Raw genomic sequence first — 19,438 nt, forward strand, 5'->3', positions numbered from 1 at the left:
GATGTTTAAAGACAGTGAAGTGTGCTGTTAAAGGGACAGTTCAACATTTTGGCAAATTTGCCTGTTGCCATAATCCCTGTAGTTTTAGCAGTGGGTTCATTGCCTTTAATTTTCGGTGCAAGCTATTATTTAATTATGATTTAAATCGGTGGGGCAGAGACGCAAGCTGCTGAGCAACGGAGGCGCACGGTGCTTTCACATTTCCCTCATCAAACTAAATACACAATCCAACAACTCCAAAACACTCTGGTGGACAAGTTGTGACCTACACATTCACCACGCTATGAAACAATAACGTATAATTATGTAACATTATGACACATGAAGCAAATACTTGCTTTTGAAATCACTCCGCCCAGCAGCCGTGTCTGGAATGTAGTTCCGGCTGCATTTGTCTTTAAACAACTCCGTCTCGTAATGTTACATTATTATCTCATAGCGTGGTGAATGTGCAGGTCACAACTTGTCCACGAGAGCGTTTTGGAGTTGTGTATTTGATGAGTTTGATGAGGGACAGGCAAAAGTACCGCGAGCCATGCAGAGCTCGCGTCTCTGCCCACCGATCTAAAAACAGCTTGCACCCACAATTAAAGGTAATGAACCAACCTACTTCTATGGCAATAGGAGAATTTGCCAAAATGTTGACCTCTCCCTTTAAAACCCAGAGTTAAAGTTGTCATGATTCAACTTCTTTATGAGTTCTTATTTCTTAAAAAGTTGGACCAGGTCAGATGATGATGACTTCTCTTTCCTCCCGTCAGCTTTGGCGAGATGCTGGCCTTCACTCTCACCGCCTTCCTGGAGCTGATGGACCACGGCATCGTGTCCTGGGACCTGATCTCGCTCTCCTTCATCAAACAGGTTCATGATCCACAACAACAACAAAAAAAAAACAGTAGAGTTTCAATAAAATGAAGAAATATGAAGGTTTCCATTCCCACACTTTTATTTCATTTACTTGACCTTCCTTTCGCCCAACGTGCTGGAAAATGAGTGGGCGCTGTTGCCTAGCAACTCCTCAGCCCTCACATTATTCGGGGCTCCCTCAGTGTGTTATGTGGCAGCTGTCCTTCTGACAAACTTCACTTTGGCTTTGACAGACACCGACTTAACTTTTTAACTTTTAAGATTACGTAAGCGTTTATTGAGTAACATACAAATCAATCAATCAATCAATCAATCAATCAATCAATCAATCAATCAATCAATCAATCAATCAATCAATCAATCAATCAATCAATCAATCAATCAATCAACCAGGCTTTATTTGTAAAGCACTTTTCATGCTATAGAGCTCAAAGTGCTTCACATGATAAAAACAAGGAACATAGGGGACACATATTGGGAGACACACATTCATTCACATACACATACGCATTCACGCAAGAATTTTAGAACATTGGATTTTAGAGGCATTGAGGAAACGCTATCTTACACTCAATCATTTGCAATGGGGAAAACACGAAATAAAACAAAGTAAAATAGATAAAATGATAAGAAGAAAAAGACACTAGATAAGATTAAATAAAACAGATAGGTGTAATAGGATAAAATAGAATAAGAATGAATGAATTAAAATATAATAAAAAAGATAATAATAATAAATAAATAAAATAAAATAGGTAAAGTACAGTGGCTAAATACTATGTATAATGTGTAGGTAGATCAAGGGGATAGAGAGATATTGCAATTAAGATGAAAATAGTTTTATAACGATAAAAATAATAAGATTCAGTTAAAAGTCAGGCTAAAACGGCAGGTCTTCAGTTTGCTTTTAAAGATGCCCAGATTTCTCTCTCTAAACGTTGTTGTGTCCACGTCGTGTCTCCTCCGTCTCAGATCGCCGGCTATGTGAACCAGCCCATGGTGGACGTGTCCATCCTGCAGCGCTCCCTGGCCATCCTGGAGAGCATGGTGCTGAACAGCCACAGCCTCTACCACCGGGTGGCGCAGGAGATCACCGTGGGACAGCTCATCGGGCACCTGCAAGTGTGAGCACACACACACGCACAGGGGCTTCCCGCACTCTGATAAGGGGGGCAGAGGAGAGGACGTAGCAGTGTGGTTTAACTAATAAAGTAGATTATAGTGATGTTTGTTTGGTAATAATTAAAGGGTGTGTTCAGGATGTGTAGATGACCTCAGTCAAATTATTTTTCCTTTTATTACTAGATCCCATTAAAGACCAAAACCAGCAACGTGTTACTTCCTCTCAGAACGTTTCTGCCTCTCTCGGCTGTGATATGGTTCCCATTGGGTGAGGGATCCCTCCTCTGTTGCTCACCCTGAGGTTTCTCCCAATTTCCCCCCTGTTAAAAGGGTTTTCTATGGAGTTTTTCCTCAGTCGATGTGAGGGTCTAAGGGCAGAGGATGTTGTAATGATGCCATGTAAAGCCCTTTGAGACAAACTGTTTGTAAAAAACAAGCTATACAAATAAAATTGCCTTGCCTTGCCATTGAAGATGTGAAAATTTGGTCACATGTATACTGTATGTCATATATCAGTTGCGGACTCTAGATTTCATTGGATGTTCCTCGAACAGAAGTAAATATCAAACTTGTTGGGAACTGTTTTCAGCAGTGGATTAATGAACCGTTTCCACACTGGTTTAGTTTTAGTTTTATTCATTTGCACCATAACAATCAAGGACAATTACAAAAACAGAAATTAAACAAGAATACTAAGTAAGTGTAGGAGAGGTTAAAAACCTGATATGGGCTGATACAAAACACCTCCCCAAAGAATACGCAAATATACAATAACAGAAAATAAAATAATTACAAATAAAAGAAAATGCACCTATTAATCTTGTTACCATGTTGGTTTTGGTCATTTTATGGGAATTTAGAAATTGAAAACAACCTTGTACTGTAATATCTCCAATAGAAAGTTCAGAATAACAATGATTGGTGTGTAAGAGGAGGCGTCTATAGATCCTGCACTCACCTCAGGTGTCAGTAGTGATAATGATTAAAGTAAGATTTGTTGTAAAGTAGTATAGTTTAGTTTATAGATTAGTTAAAATCTGAACTGTGTGGAGGTCTGCGGAGCATGATGCTTCTAACTGTTTGCTGTGATTCTGGACAAATCCTCAGGTCGAACCAGGAGATCCAGACGTACGCCATCGCCCTCATCAACGCTCTCTTCCTGAAGGCGCCGGAGGACAGACGACAGGTGAGCGCACGGCGGTCGACAGACACAGACAATAGGACCGACTGCGACACAATAGACAGACATTAAGCGGAATAGCCGACTAATAATGTTTCACTCTCACGTCAACCGCCTCGGTTTTGCAGCAGCAGTAGGTTAGTTTTAAGGCTAATCTCATAAATAGACGTCTGTCTGCCAGCTGTCATGTTGTGGATTCTGTCTGACAGTCATCGCCGCAGTGACACACTCTCTCAAAATAGTACTCACCTTCCTTTTGAAGTTTGCACATTTGTTATGCTGCAGTTATTTCCGAGCTGTGTAGCGAGGAGGAGCGGCCGCCCCGCTTGTACCTGACAAACAGTTCAGCTGGGAACCGAGCAGGAGGCACTAATTAAGGATTTATTTTTAGGCAAAATTCAGCGGAAAGTGTTGATTTTTTTTTTTTATAAAGTCAAAAAGTGAGTGAATAATATACTGTAACTCACAGGAGACTTTGTTAGCAGTGTAAGCAGAAGTCAGATGCATCCAAAATATACAGAATAAAGTACATGCAGCAGTTTTGATTGAAGAGTTATTGGCAAAAAGAAACTTGCAAATCTACAACATCTAAAGGTGTGAGTGCTGTTTCAGACGTCTGTCACTGTGTTACTGATCACTAATGTCTCATTTTCCAGTGCACTGCTCACTCTGCAGCGATAACTTTGATCCTAGCTCACATATACTGTATAGTGCACTAGCACACTGAAGAGCTTCACCCTGTTCCATGCACCGCTTTGTCCACGTGTGTGCGTGATTCGTTCTTTAAATATCTCGTGTTTTACCAAAGTCACTTAATGCCACTTAATGAAACATCATTAATGTAACATCATTAAATAGTTTTAACACAGTTCTGTTAGAAAGCTGCTCTGCTACTGTGCATTCAGTCGAGAAAATTATATCTTCAGAAATGGAAGAAAATATAGAGGATTTATACAGTGTGACCATAACAAGCAGATATTTACATCTGACTAAAAAGATACTAAATGTACAGTAACACACAGTGTTCCTATGCAAGTATGGAAAGTATGGAAAAGTATGGAATTGATTTTCATTTCCAGGTCTGGCAAAGTATGGAAAATGAAAACTATTGTATGGAAATATCTATATTTATCTTAATACTTCTCTGGGTTTGGTGTTATCTGAAGTTATTTGGGTAAATTATTTTGTATGCGCTATTGTACCTAGCTACAATCTCCAGGAAATTATTTGTTGACATAATGGCATACACATTCAGAATAATGAAAACAAACGGTTAATTGCATAATTTCTTTACATGATACACATCTAATTACTCAAATGTCACAAATTATTTGAATTTTTCTTTATAGAGAAGTCTGGAAATTAAAAGTATGGAATTTTGAAATGTCAGATGTGTAGGAACCCTGAACACCTGAAATAAGAAAATAAGATTAAATAGAATTTAATGTATAAAGTGTTAATATAATCCAGGAGAGTGAATGTGTACACTTTGTTATGTGCTAACAACTCTAATCCTCAGAGCAACAACATAAAGTGGATGAGACGGTGATGGGTTCAGGTGCTTCAGTAAATCCAAACCACCACTTGACTTTTACATTTACTACAGCAGAGAGTATTTCTGACTCTAAAGTGTCAGTGAGAGTCGCCCCTGAACATGAATTAATCTTCAGCCGCTGTTAACGACCACTGGAGGGCGAGCTGAGTCAGTTCCAGTTTACCGGCTGTAATGTGTTATGTGTTAGTGAGATAAATGCAGCGGAGAGAGGCAAACGGCACAGACTGTCTGTGGCCGGCCCTGTTGGATTAACAGTTTACAGCTCATTGAACGAATACATTAAAGCAGTTTGTGTTGTTTTTTCAAAGAGGCGACTTCCTACAGCAGTGTAGCAGAAGAACAACAGAACAATATAAAGGACTCACTGGGCTCTCACTCCAGTGTTTTATTTTATTTTATTGTTTATTTGACCAGGACAGTGCACATTAATGAACAATTTGTGACACGCACATCACATCATGTAAATATGACGGATTTAGCTCAAAGCTAATTTCCATCTGTAGTCCTCACATTTAAAGACGGACAGACATACCATACAAAAGGATAACAATAGGAAGCTACCTGTGTAAGTATATGAAAAAACATAGTATTAGCAGCAGTTACAACAATAAGAAAACAGATAGCAACCTGCATAAATATAAGAGGGGACAGAGTACTAGCAGCAGTTATAAAACAGATAACAATGCCATGCAGCGCTGCATGGCATTGTTATCTGCATAAATATAAGAGAAAACAGAATATTAGCAGCAGATTCACAATAAAATTACAATACAGAACAAGATACACTAAGAAATAAGGGTTACAGTAGTACTGTAATACAGTGTAATAAAGTGCTAAGGTGCTCATGTAAATTGGGTGAGGAAAAAACTGTCAGGGATGGATAGATGAGATGGGGGTGCAGCAATGCAAGAACAAGAGCAGGGTTTCTTGTTGGAGTTTTGCTAAGATGGATTGAGAAACACAACGAAACCAAAAACATACAATGTAATAAAGTGCTATGGTGCTCAAGTAAAGTGTTGCAGTGCTCATAAGAGTTGTTGGTTGTGTTTTATTATCTTTTAGACTTTATTTATTTGCACATATAAAATTAAACAAAACATTTACTTATCTCTCTTACTAGTAAGAAAGATACGAAAAAGAAATGTGCAGGTGAGGTCTGAAACCCAAAAGGCTTATAACATGACCTCACCTTGATCTAACAAATAATTGAAGCACAGTAAAGAAATAATAATAACATACCTTGTGCAAGGTATAGAAATAACACATTTTTTTTTTAAAAAGAACGGAAAAATAAGGGGAAGATGTTGATAGTAAAAATAAAAGTAGTAATGATAACAACACTAAATAAATAAATAAACGAAAAGAGGTGAGAAAAGAAAGCGAGACAAAAAAGAGAACTGGTACAGATGATTGGGTGTTTTTTTTTTATCATATATACACAGAGTAAAAAATCCTCCTCTGCAGATAGCGACATGATAAACAGCACATAAACATTTGTTTAAAGGTCCTTTCTCCCTGTGGGTTGGTCCAGTTTTCACAGGCCTCATGTTGATGAAATCATTTCATAAGCAGGTGGAACAAACCAATAAAGTGTGTGGTCGTCACTCAGCTGTGAGAGGTTTTATATGTCGTGACCACTTTGATGTTCTTATTTGACACTGTGCTTGTTTCATGTCCTTATTCTGTTGCATGCTGTGCCGGTGATGTATCCCTGTATCTCATGGTCCGCGTGTGCACTCTTTGTTTCCATTACTGTTACACCCACGTCCCTCCTCCCTCCTCCCTCCCTCCCTTCAACCCCGTAGGAGGAGTATACTAACCCGCTGGAGCAGCACCTGACAGTGAGTACGCATCCCGCAGCATCTCATACCATCACGTCCACCCCACAGCCTCCTTCTCCTCCTCCTTCCTCCACTCTCTTTAGCTCTTTTTCTGTGTCATGATGACTAGCCGCTGCATAATCCACCTAGGAGAGATAGAGCCATAGCTCGGTGCAGCAGCAGCAGCAGCAGACAGACTGAGTCGACATATGGACGTTAGAACAAGTTGTCATGTTTTACAGAAGCTGCGAAGGGCAAACGGTTTCAAACCACTAATGGGAATGTAGCTTCAGGGTGTTGCTGCATTTCACTACCTGTCTAAAGTTCCCATTTACTGTAGATAGATGTGAATTATGTCTTTTTTTCTTCTTTCTTCTTCTTTTTCTCCCCCCTTCACCTGAACTGTCTTGTTTGATTGTTCTCTCACTCAGGAAATGGCGAGCACTCTGGCTCAGAAACACCTGCGATCCATCATCCTCAATGTGAGTATCAAGTCTGAAATGTGGAAAACAAGAAGTGTGCCCGGCTAATTCAGCTGCACAGCAGAGTGGGTGCTCGGCCGTAATTGGCTATTAGGCCTTCAGACAGCTGTGAAATATACAGGTGTGAACACACAGACTCTGAGCAGCTCCCGACTGCTTCTGGGTTTGAAAGTAGACGGTGTTAAAACCTTTGGTAACACTTTATTTGACGCCTATCTCTATAAGGCATTATAAACATACTTATAATGAGTTATAATGCAGTTATAGCACTGTATTACTATAGTTATAAACACTCATAAATGATCATAATGCTTTATAACAATAATAATAACACGCATTTTATTATGACTTATAAGGTCAGGTATTTTAATAATTGTTAGTAACTTGCTGACAATGCCCACAATAGATAGATAGATAGATAGATAGATAGTTAGTTAGTTAGTTAGTTAGTTAGTTAGTTAGTTAGTTAGTCTTTATTACGGACTTAGGTCCATTATAATAAAAACATTGAAAATACAGTATAAATATAGTTGTAATGTGTTATAATTGGTTTATAAATGTGTATAACTATCATTATAAACACTCATAAATTATCATATGGCTTTATAACAATAAGCATAACACATCATAGAGCATTTTATAATGGCTTACAAGGTCAAGTATTATAATAGAGTTATAATGCTCTATAATTTATTATGCTTATTGTTATAAAGCCTTATAGTAATTTATGTGTGTTTATAATAATAGTTATACACGTTTATAAACCAATTACAACACATTATAACTATATTTATAATGCATTATCGATGTGGGCATTGTCAGCGAGTTACTAACAGTTATGACGTATTATAATACCTGACCTTATAAGTCATGATAAAATGCTTTATAGTGTGTTATGATTATTGTTATAAAGCATTATGATCATTTATGAGTATTTATAACTACAGTTATACAGTGCTATAGCTGAATTACAACTCATTATAAGTATGGTTATAATGCGTTATAGAGATGGGCGTCAAATAAAGTGTTACCAAACCTTGTTTTTTATAAAACACTAAATATTTCCGGGGGGTTGGCCGGTCACCGGGGGCTGGATGCTTCCGAGCCAGTTCAGAAAGTGAAAAATATGTACTCATGCAGAGAGCTGTGACACAGAACCAGCAAATGTGATGTGGCATGAAGTCCGTGAAGTGGAACAAAATCTGTTTCGGAAAAAATAATTCCCTCTGGCACCATCTGGAAGTGGAAGTGACTGAACCGGCTCCAAATGTCAGAGAGGAAAGAAGAAGACGCTGCCTCCTCCGACAGGGAAACATTCCTGGAGCGGCTCCAGCGGTGCCGAGCTCTGACCGACGGACTGTTTGATGAGACCTGGTTACCTGCTGGATGAGCACAGTGTTAGTGTTATCACCTGCTCTAAGGCCAAAATCAGCTTCATCTATTTCACTTTGAGCCGATCAGTCCATAAAACGAGGTGATGAGGTGACCAACTAAACCTCGCAGACTTTAGAGAATTCATTCGACTTTTTCCCTTTGATGTTTCAGGGGCAGATTTGTTTAGTGCTGTGTAATCTAATGTCCGGCTCTCTGATGCACAGACTCTGCTCTTAACTCCAAGTCCCTTCTTTTCTTGTTAACAGCACGTTATAAGAGGAAATCGGCCAATCAAAGCAGAGATGGCGCACCAGCTGTATGTGCTGCAGGTCCTGACTTTTAACCTTTTGGAGGAACGGATGATGACCAAAATGGATCCGAACGACCAGGTAAAGATAATGATGAATGCTGCATTCCCTGACAGGGTTCCCATGTTCCTGGAAAACCTGGAAAACGGTTGACCAGTTTTCCAGTCATGAAGAAAACACATGGAAAATGAGAAAAAAAAGTCAAATGTCCTGGAAAATTCAGCTACCAGAGCTCTATTTGACTTTTTCAGACCCCACCAAGGAATTCTTTTCCAGAGAGATTATTTCATAGATAAGTTAGAGACATAGACTGCACATCTTTAAAGGGATAGTGCAACATTTTTGCAAATTGGCCCATTGCCATAATCCCTATATTCATAGCAGTATGTTTGTTACCTTTAATTGTCGGTGCAAGCTATTTTTAGAACGGCGGAGCAGAGCCGCGAGTTGCTCAGAGCCACGCTACGGAGGCTAATGGGATTTCTTGGTTTCCCTCATCAAAATCATCAAATACACAATCCAACAACTCCAAAATGCTCTGGTGGACAAGTTGTGACCTGCACATTCACCACACTATGAGATAATAACAGAACGTTACCAGACAGAGTTGTTTTAGAGGTAAATTCATGCAAAACTGCTGATGTGCGTTCCCATCGGGGGCAGTTTTTTCGGCAAGCAGTCTCTGCATTTACCTCTAAAACAACTCTGTTTTGTAACGTTCAAAGGCAAGGTACCTACTCCTTAGACTATAGGGAGCTATTGCCATATCAATGGGCCAATTTGCTAAAATGTTGAACTATCCCTTTAAATCAGACTTCTAAAGGTGAGAGAGGAGTAAACAAAGAAACAAATTGGTTAAATGCACATAATAAGGTACAGCTTTCAAAAAGAACACTTCTCCAAAGCACGAATGGAACGTGTGTCAGTGTATGATGTGATAACTAATGTCTGTCGGACTGTAGCAGCTGAAAATATCTGATTCACCTAACCTTTGTTTGGTTTTCCTTATTGTTTTCCTGCTGTCATGTTAAGAGTTGTTCTCTCTGTGCTGATGATGTGTGTAACTGTGGCTCAGGCTCAGAGGGACATCATCTTCGAGCTGCGTCGAATCGCCTTCGACGGAGAAAACGACCCCACTGGTACAGAGAAGAGGAAGGCCATGTACACCAAGGACTACAAGATGCTGGGTTTCACTGTGAGTCTCCACTTCTTTTGGTTGTGTTTGGTTGTGAGATTTAAATAAAAACACGTTAAAGTTGAATGAACCTCTCTGTTTCATTCCCAGAACCATGTGAACCCAGCCATGGATTTCATTCAGACTCCTCCGGGGATGCTGGCTCTGGACAACATGCTGTACCTGGCCAAAGTTCATCAGGACACCTACATCAGGGTGAGTGTTTCAGCCTCGGCGCGACAAAAGGCGTAGAAATCCGACGCTCCTACTGTACTAACACGTCTCCTACCTGTTGACAGATCGTCCTGGAGAACAGCAGCAGAGAGGACAAACACGAATGTCCCTTCGGCCGGTGTGCCATCGAACTCACCCGAATGTTGTGCGAGATCCTCCAGGTTGGAGAGCTGCGTAAGTTAGATCTGTGTTTGATAAGAGGAGCAGCTGTTTTTGTTTTGTTTTTTATCGATCTGTTTTCCAGTGGTTGAAGCAGAACATAACACAACATAACTGCAGCCTCCACAGTTTGACTCCCAGCCAGGGTTAGACCGACTGAAAACAAGACCAAACAGACAAAAACACATCTGATATGGGATCAGACGTGACAGAGAAGAACAATGCTTCTTCTTTAATTAAAATACATTTTACAAGTGGACTCTTTTGGTTAATGCAGCTAACGAGGGCTGTAACGACTACCACCCCATGTTCTTCACCCATGACCGGGCCTGGGAGGAGTTCTTCTGTGTCTGTATCCAGCTGCTTAACAAAACCTGGAAGGAGATGAGGGCCACCGCTGAGGACTTCAACAAGGTCAGACAACAATAAAGCACTTTTAAACATAATCATTTCTATAACTCCTCCTGATCTCGACCTCACAGATACAGAAAGTATTCAGACCCCTCTGCTTTTTGCACACTAATTGTGTGCCCATTTTGAATTTATTAACCTTTGTGCCTGAAATGGACAAAAAAGTCAATTTTCATTTTTTGATTCTTGATTCTCTCACAGTGGTTCGGGTTATTGCCATCAAATTTGGTAAAAGGTCATCATTTTTTCACTAACTTTGGAATTGCAAAAGAAGTGTCCACAGAATTATTTTTTTTTCCAGTTTTTTTGCATACATCTTCTATTCTATTCTTAATTTCAGACTTTTAACCCCTTAAATGCCAGTATATAGGGTCCTATGACAAAAATGGGCTCAAAAAGCACACAAAAAGGAGGATATTTTCAATATACTGAATGCAAACTGGATTTGTTGGGGTGGGATTATACCAGTCCTATGACAATTTTTTGTCAAAGGACCCTATATACTGGCATTTAAGGGGTTAAAAGTCTGAAATTAATTGAATATTTGGTATGTATCATCAGAGGAGAAGTAGAATAGTCTCATTGGGTAAATCTGTACCTAAATGAGGATCAGGCACAAGGGTTAAATAGCCCCACCCTCCTGACAGTGTGTTTTGAGAAGTGTCATCTATTCAGAATCATCTCTGTGGCACTCAAGGTCTCAGGTGCACTCAGGTGTTTGCCTCCTTTTACTTGGCTGAAGTGCACCTGTGACAAATGAAAGGACACACATGTGCAAGGTGACGGTCCTGCAACCCATGCAGCATGTCTAGACTAAAAGAAAATATAAAGCCACTTAATCCAAGGTTCTGTCTGTAGACGACGTCCAGGATGAACTAGTGCGGACTGGAGGCCTTGATCAGGGGAAGGGTAGAGGACCGAGCTGCTGCTGCTCCCAAGAGCAGAGCGACCTCGATAGATGTGAACTAAATGTGAAAAGTTTGGAAACCACCATGAGGACTCCTTCTGGGTTTGACAGCTGCTCAGAGTTTGTCACAATATATTTAAAGGAGTCTGACGACAAAAACCGAGCTCCTGTCTGGTCAAACAGCAGCTACTTCTCATGCTGACGGTGAAGAGCGGTGGCGGCGGCAGCATCTTGTATCTTAAAACCAGTGATTTACCCAAGAGGAGTCAAAGCTGTAATTGCAGCTGAGAAGGTGTCGACCGAGCAGCGAGCTAAGTGTCTGAAGTGTCTGGATGCCCTTTTTAAAAATCTAAAAACTTCTTTCTCAGTTTATCATGAAGGGTTATTAAGCAGAAACTTATGGACATCAGACTCAGCGGTGAAGGGTCTGAATACTTTCTGAAATCACTGTTCTCCCAACAATGGAGATGACAACCATTAGAAAAGTCGAGCCGAACTTGTTATAGAATAAAATCTTCACTTTTACATGTTTGCTGACACTGCCCTGAACTCTTTAAAAGAGAAGAGCAATGAAACAGGAACAATACACTGTAATTGTTTAGGCCTCTTCAAAGGAAGCTGCCAAAGGAATGTGCTGAACGTTAAAAAAGAAAAAAAAAAGAGAAATTAATAAGGATCTTATTCAGTGTTTTTTGCTGCAAGAGCCAAACATCCAAATATGCCAACTACATGTCTGCCTGTGCTTCCTTGAAATCTTTAATTAAATTGTGAATTCACAGCTAATTTAAAAGAAGAGGCCTGGGAAAAAAAAGCTGAACTTTGAGTGTCAAAACAGCAACAACTCTACTTTCGTCAAGTTTTTTTAAAAGTGCATTTCATTAGTTTGTAAGGAAAAGCAGAGTCTGGATGTCATCACACGCCGTTAGTGAAGTGATTCTGTGTGAAAAGCAAAGACGACGAGAAGCGTTGAGAAGCTTGTTTACAATGGGTGACCCTAATTACCAAACACTCACCATCTGTCCAGACGAGGCTCGCTACGTACAGTACGAACGTGAGCAATGTCATTTTCATTGTCGTTTACACACACACACAAAATAAATACTGCTGCTGTTGCTGTGTACGACCAGCAAGGTAATTACCTTGTTAAATAACACATGACAATTATATTCCTAGTGCCTTCTATTTCAATTGAAGATACTTCATACGTCCAGATGAGCCATTTAAGTCAATCACCACTTACCTAGACTGTCGGTGAAATGAACAAAAATCAATTGCTAAGGAGCGTTTGATGTGTATTTTAAATATTGATGCCTGGCTGTAGATGGGGAAAGTCGACTGTAGAGAATCTAAATGGGAAAATAATGTTTCACTAAAATCCAATGCAGGTAGATCTGGAGCTGTTCCTCACTCATGCTGTGTTTACATTTCATTTCTTTTATTAGTTTATTTGTAATGGGACTCTGCTTATTCAAAATAAGCCAGATTACATGTGTTTACTTGTGTGTGTGTGTGTGTGTGTGCAGGTGATGCAGGTGGTGCGTGAGCAGATCACCAGAGCTCTGGCGATGAAGCCGTCGTCTCTGGACCAGCTCAAGAACAAACTGCGAGGCCTCAACTACTCAGAGATCCTGCGTCTGCGCCAGTCGGAGAGGATGAGCCAGGACGACTTCCAGTCTCCACCCATCATGTGAGTCTGAGTTTCTGCGCCGACTCTGTTTCCGTCAGGCCCGTCAGTCACAGTTATTACATCATCACTTGATCTCGATCGTTTTTCATAATTGTTGAAATCGTTTTTCATTCAAAAAAATGGATGAAACTAAAAGAAATGTCGTATTTCCATCACTATTTTCTCATCGTTTTTCAACGTTTGAGCTCTGACTGGTCCTCAAAGGAGAATCCCGGTCATTTTCTAAGTAACGCTCTACAGCAGTGGTCCCCAACCACCGGGCCGCGGACCGGTACCGGTCCGTGGATCATTTGGTACCGGGCCGCAGAAAGATTAAATGAAAATGAAAAAAAAAAAAATCGTTTGTTTCGTCTATTTCACACTTCCGGTCGTTTTATTTTGAAAATGTTGCCACTTCCGTTTGTGCATCGTTCCAGCGCTGCGCAATTGACAGGCAATTGACAGGCAGGCACCAACGTAAAAGAGTGAAAAACAGACGTCGCCGGGCCGGGAAAAACTCAATAATAAGACGACAGAAGACCCGACGCTTTCCAACAAGAAGAAAGCTGTTCTAAAAGAAAAAGCACGAGTCCTGTTTAAATTACGGGTTCATTGCAGGTGATTCACATGCTCCAAGCTCCGCAATGTGTGTGCGGGACCCGGCCGGCTCTCTGCCGCTTCATCACTTCACAGAAAACTTATCTCCCTGCGTTCTGGATTTAAGCAGAAAAGCACGGAAAACCTGCTCCAATTACAAACATATTATGTTTGTGAAACGGAGTTTTCTGCAGCTTCAGCAGCAAAACGAGATGACAGAGTAGACAGGAACCGAGATGACAGACGGAGCATCACCCCCAGATGACTGATATTATTGTGATACTATATTATGGTGAGTTGTAACAAAGAACGTAAACGTAAGAGAAAACTAGGCTATGTGAACGTGTAGTCCTGTTTATACAGTAGGCCTACATGTAATGTAAACAGGAGAACGTACGCTACCTCCTTCCTCCTAAATAGGTCCGGTCTGCACATATTTTTCTCGGATTTTTTCCTATGGTCGCACTGTAGAGTGTTACTTAGAAAATGACCGGAATTCTCCTTTAATTGCACATGAGTGAAGTGCCACAAACTGTTTATTTCTAATATTTGACGACAACATTTCGATGAGCATCTGTTGACATTAGCATTATGGATTCTTCTTTTCTTCTTCTTCTTATTCTACATAATGTGTATTATTAAATGATGTTCAGGCTTATACTATACAGTAATAGTGGTATAAAATGATTAGAAAAAGACACTTAAATCATGGCAATTAATCGTCAACTAGAAGTTTCATGATCGTGGCAGCCCTACTGTTGTTTCTGCATCTCTGGTCTTTTTCTCAGTCATTTTTTTTTTTTTTTTGGATTTTCACTTAGTGTTGTTTTGACAAATTACATCACTTAGCAACTACAGATTGAGCCTTTTACCGTTCTCTTAGCAACAGACGAGAGTGATGCTCAAGTCTGCGCTCAGCTCTGGCAGTGTAGTAGTAAATAGTCTAGTATTATAGACGTTAGAGTGTGTGTGTGTTGTTGTGCGTTGTTGTGTGTTGCTCACGCTGTGTTTGTGCTGCAGCGAGCTGCGGGAGAGAATTCAACCTGAGATATTGGAGCTCATCAAGCAACAGCGACTCAACCGGCTGTGTGAGGGCAGCTGCTTCCGAAAGCTGGGGAACCGCCGAAGGCAAGGTACACAACCCCCCCCCACACACACTTCTCCGTCGTATTTGTTCACTCACACATTTTCAGTGTTGATTATCAGCTAAACGTCGTCTCCTCTTGTAGAGAAGTTTTGGTTCTGCAGACTCTCGCTGAATCACAAAGTGCTGCACTATGGCGACCTGGACGAGTCTCCTCAGGGCGAGGTGCCGTTTGAACTCCTCAGTGACAAAAGTAAGAAACGTACAGTAACCCTCAATGTTTACCACATCCACATCCGTGACCCCTGGACAAAAATGTCCACCTATAGTGAGAGACATCAGTTACTCCCAAAATATTTGTGATACAGTTACAGTAGGGCTGGGTCTTGACTAAACATGGAAATCACTTTTGTCATGGGTTTCAAAATGTTTAACCCCTTCCTGACCAAAAACACATGATTTCTCTATTGTCAGTGACTACTCTGTTTTTATTTTATTATTTTTTATTCCTGTCTATCCACAAATTCCCGAACGTCATGGAAGCCGGTTTTGCATTTCCGGTGGAATTGTACGTTTACGTTTCCATGGTTTTCAGTCGTCGTCATAGTTGCGGTAACCGCATGGATCTATTAACGCTGGCTTTGTGTCAATTTGTGTGATATCCATTGTTAAAAGCTGGCGTGATGATCCATGCGTTTTACAGATTTTCATTGAAAGAAAAATAATAAAAACCCATGCATTTACCGCGACTACCGAAACCATGGAAACGTAAACATATAATTCCACCGGAAGAGCAAAACCGGCTTACGTTTTTGACGTTCGGAAAAAGGTGGATATTCTGAAGGTTTTTACAGAGGGATTGTTGATATATCATTCAAAGCTTGATTTATTCCAAAAAACAGGGTGAAATTTGATTTTTTTTAGGGCTGGTGACAGTATTTTCTCATTTACATAGTGATGAAAGGAGATATCCAAAATCCCCTCTGTAAAAACTTCTGACTGTCAACAAAATAAAACAAGAATTTTGACCTTTGACCTTTCATTTGACCGTGGGGAGTTGGGAAAGTGTGAGAGATGGACAAAAATGTCCAGGGGTCACCTGAGGGTTAAGGAAGCCTTGTGTTTCTGCAAGTAGCTTCATCTTCCAGCAGTAGACACACACAGATCATACACATCTTACTGTATTTTGTTTTTTGCATTCCTCCTAGTTCCTGTATCAGATATAAAGTCTGTGGTGACCGGGAAGGATTGTCCTCACATGAAGGAAAAAAGTGCTCTGAAACAAAACAAGGTAACTTCATGTTTTACCTTTTTTTGTTGTTGTTGTTGTTGCTCTAATTAGGTTTTCTCTGTTATCTGAGTGTTTTCCCTGACCCGTCTGTTTCTGTCAGGAGGTGCTGGAGTTGGCCTTCTCCGTCCTCTATGATCCAGATGAGACGCTCAATTTTGTCGCACCCAACAAGTACGAGGTAAGTTCAAGGCTGCAGTCGTTTTTCAGTGATGTTTATGAACAGTAGTATTGGAAATATTTTCTGCAGCTAATCTCAGGGCCGTTTTTGGATGAAGTTTTTCAACTGTTTTAGTTTTTTCACTTGCAAAATTTCTGTTTTGCTTCACTGTCACAGGCAGGAAAGATGATGAAAAACAGCACCAAACAGATATTTAGCAACTAACTGAATATAGTGGAGCAGTTGGTGGCTAAAAAAAAAAAGCCAGATATATGTGCCTCAGCTTTTGGAGGAGGAGACCAAACATAGAGAAAAGTGCATGAATATTGGACCAGTATTCATCAAGTGGCTAAGAAAAACAGTTCAGATGATCAATAAAGTTACCCCCAGTCTGTTTTATGCGTGAACAGGCAGCTGCTTCCAGAGCTTGTTCTTCTGCCCCCTAGTGTCCAAACAATTCATGCTACTTAAAGGGATACTTCACCCAAAATCGATAATTCACCAATCATCTACTCACCGTCATGCCAAGGAAGGGTTTGGAGAACTTTCTGAGTCATCAAAACGCTTTAGGAGTTCCAGGGGGGGTCCGGCTGGCAACGGGTTTTCATATAATGGCGGCAGATGGAGAAGTTCTTTTTTGAATGGTCCAAAACACACACTATGAAACATCCAGATACCTCCATACTGCTCGTCTGTACTGACCCAAGTGTCCTGAAGCCGCCACATGAAGAAGTTGTTGGGAAAAAAATAATGTGATATCTCTTTTTAGCCTTGTTGTAGCAGTAGCTCCCAGTGGCTGGGCAAGATGTGCGAGATTTGCTGCGAGATGTTCTTCCGTGTCTACATCATACATCCAATGGTTTACAACGACCACCGAACATCTCAGCAAATCTCGCACATGCACACAAACATCAACAGAGCTTTTGAGTTTTGATGACTCCGAAAGTTCTCCAAACCCTTCCTTGGCATGACGGTGAGTAGATGATTGGTGAATTATCGATTTTGGGTGAAGTTTCCCTTTAAAGTAAAACTGCTCAGATTTTAGATTATCAATATTAACCAACAAAAAGTGTGTTTCTCAATTTCAATTTCAATTTCAATGGAGTCTAATTTCTGCACCATTTTATTTTTATTCCAATTCACTGTTCTCTACTGTGACTAATGATGATGACACTGTCTCAGCCTTCATGGATGCTCCTCTGTTTGTGTTTGTGTGTGTTTGTTTTGTGTGTGTGTGGTGTCTCTGGAGCAGTACTGCATCTGGACTGACGGTCTGTGTGCGCTGCTGGGCAGAGAGATGGGCAGTGACCTGACGCGCAGCGACCTAGATACTCTCATCAGCATGGAGATGAAGCTCCGCCTCCTCGACCTTGAGAACATCACCATCCCAGAAGCCCCGCCCCCCGTGCCGAAGGAGCCTAGCTCGTATAACTTCACCTACAACTACAGCTGAGATGTGCGTGTTAATGCGTGAATGTGTGTGCGTCTGTCTGTGTGTGTGTGTGTGTGTGTGTGTGTGTGTTTGCACTGCATGAGTGTGTTCACCAGAGACGGCGACTCTGAATTGTTTTGTTTTAGTTTCAGATCCCTGGAGAAACTTCTCTCCCTCTCTGTGTTTGTGATGCCGTGCGGTTCGTCAAATAGAAGACTTTTGTTTATAGCTTCACCGTGAGGTCAGAGGTCAGAGGTCAGAGGTCGGGGTCGGTTACAGAGCAGGGGTGCAGCCTCCAGGCCTGTAAAGTTTAAAAAAAAAAAAAAATCATGTGCCTGATGATGATTATAGATTTTAAACAACAGAAGAAGCTGTACAAATCTGCAAATTGGATCATTTGAGTCCTTTATAGACAAAGTGAGGCTCATTTGATCAATCAAGCCGGATGGGAGTAGCTGCCATTCCTGTTTTTAAAAGACTGCACTCATTTCCATTTTGTCTGTCCCCATGACATGAAGGACGTGCACTGAAATGTCACACATGGGGGGAGTCCTGATTTAAAGGGATAGTTCACCCAAAATTGAAATTTCACTCATTATCTACGTCAAATTTGGACGAACCAGGGTCTGTCCTCTTCCCAGTTCGTCCAAATTTGACGAACTGGGAAGGGAAGCTTCGAGAAGCTTCCGCTACAAAACAAGCTTGAAATATAGACTTATTTAATTTTTTTCGGGACAATTTTGCATTTCGGGCCTTCAATACAAGACGGACATTACATACAAGGGGGCAGTTGTCGTTCTGAGAAGTGAAGCTCACTTCCGCGTTCAAAAAGCTGCAATCCCCTGGGCTGTCGCTGGGGGCTGGCTCCAGAAGGGAGCAACTCCAATTGAGCCCCATGTTAAAATAGCCGATTTTACAGCTTTAAAAAACATATTTACAGCCTGGTACATTTCATTTTTTTGGTCTCAACCAATAGTTTCTACCCCCGCACACACTCTGAGGGGGGTGAATTTTTTTTAAACTCTACCGTTTTACTGTTATTAGGTTTAAAGTTCTGGCCAATTAGGGCGCAGAACCGTTGAGTGACAGGTCCGGCGACCGCTGCTACGAGGCCAGTGGGCGGGTTCTCGGCCGGCCAACGGCCGCACCGCTCCAAATATGGCAAGTAGAATCCAACATGGCGCGGCTCAAACCCCCGTAGTAGCGGCACAAAACAGACTCCCCCAAACCAATGGGTGACGTCACGGACGCTACGTCCATTCTTTTTACAGTCTATGATTACATACCAGCAGTGTCTTTTTGTTATGAAGACAGTTGGTATCCATTTGCAACCGTTATATGGACATGCACTGCTACGCTGAGACCCCCTGTAACTCAGAGAAGCCACGGAGGACTCTGAAACTTCTCCCAGCCCTTAGTCGACATGAGGGGGAGTAGATAATGAGTTGAATTTAGAAATTTGAATTTTGGGTGAACTATCCCTTTAAAGCCCCTGTACGGAGCTTTTAACTGGATACGCAAAAGTCTCTGGTTCCTGCTGATGTGTCTCTGTTACCTACAACAGCAGATGAGCCCATCAGTGTGAAGATACGCTATTTCTAAGTAGTCTAATTCTATA

The 19,438-nt window shown here is 41.0% G+C and overlaps 1 protein-coding gene across 4 annotated transcripts in view; it reads left to right on the plus strand.

Annotated features, from left to right (window-relative positions):
• elmo2 (engulfment and cell motility 2) overlaps positions 1 to 18,048 on the plus strand; it is a 29,548-nt gene extending 11,500 nt beyond the window's left edge. The window contains exons 8-23 of one of the 4 annotated variants that reach the window (XM_085775802.1): positions 762 to 861; positions 1,840 to 1,991; positions 3,097 to 3,175; positions 6,530 to 6,565; positions 6,976 to 7,026; positions 8,667 to 8,789; positions 9,784 to 9,903; positions 9,994 to 10,098; positions 10,182 to 10,290; positions 10,553 to 10,689; positions 13,117 to 13,280; positions 14,877 to 14,989; positions 15,086 to 15,193; positions 16,149 to 16,231; positions 16,332 to 16,409; positions 17,641 to 18,048. In XM_085775802.1, coding sequence (XP_085631928.1) covers positions 762 to 861; positions 1,840 to 1,991; positions 3,097 to 3,175; positions 6,530 to 6,565; positions 6,976 to 7,026; positions 8,667 to 8,789; positions 9,784 to 9,903; positions 9,994 to 10,098; positions 10,182 to 10,290; positions 10,553 to 10,689; positions 13,117 to 13,280; positions 14,877 to 14,989; positions 15,086 to 15,193; positions 16,149 to 16,231; positions 16,332 to 16,409; positions 17,641 to 17,841 — 1,759 coding nt within the window. In that variant the 3' untranslated portion in view covers positions 17,842 to 18,048. The remainder of the gene's footprint in view (positions 1 to 761; positions 862 to 1,839; positions 1,992 to 3,096; positions 3,176 to 6,529; positions 6,566 to 6,975; positions 7,027 to 8,666; positions 8,790 to 9,783; positions 9,904 to 9,993; positions 10,099 to 10,181; positions 10,291 to 10,552; positions 10,690 to 13,116; positions 13,281 to 14,876; positions 14,990 to 15,085; positions 15,194 to 16,148; positions 16,232 to 16,331; positions 16,410 to 17,640) is intronic. The other 3 variants (XM_085775803.1, XM_085775804.1, XM_085775805.1) reach the window with 3 other exon arrangements.
• Positions 18,049 to 19,438: the final 1,390 nt, after the last annotated feature.

The sequence above is a fragment of the Trachurus japonicus genome, chromosome 5, assembly GCF_045865225.1.
Source record: "Trachurus japonicus isolate A0001 chromosome 5, Traja_1.0".
Classification (NCBI taxonomy): domain Eukaryota; kingdom Metazoa; phylum Chordata; class Actinopteri; order Carangiformes; family Carangidae; genus Trachurus; species Trachurus japonicus.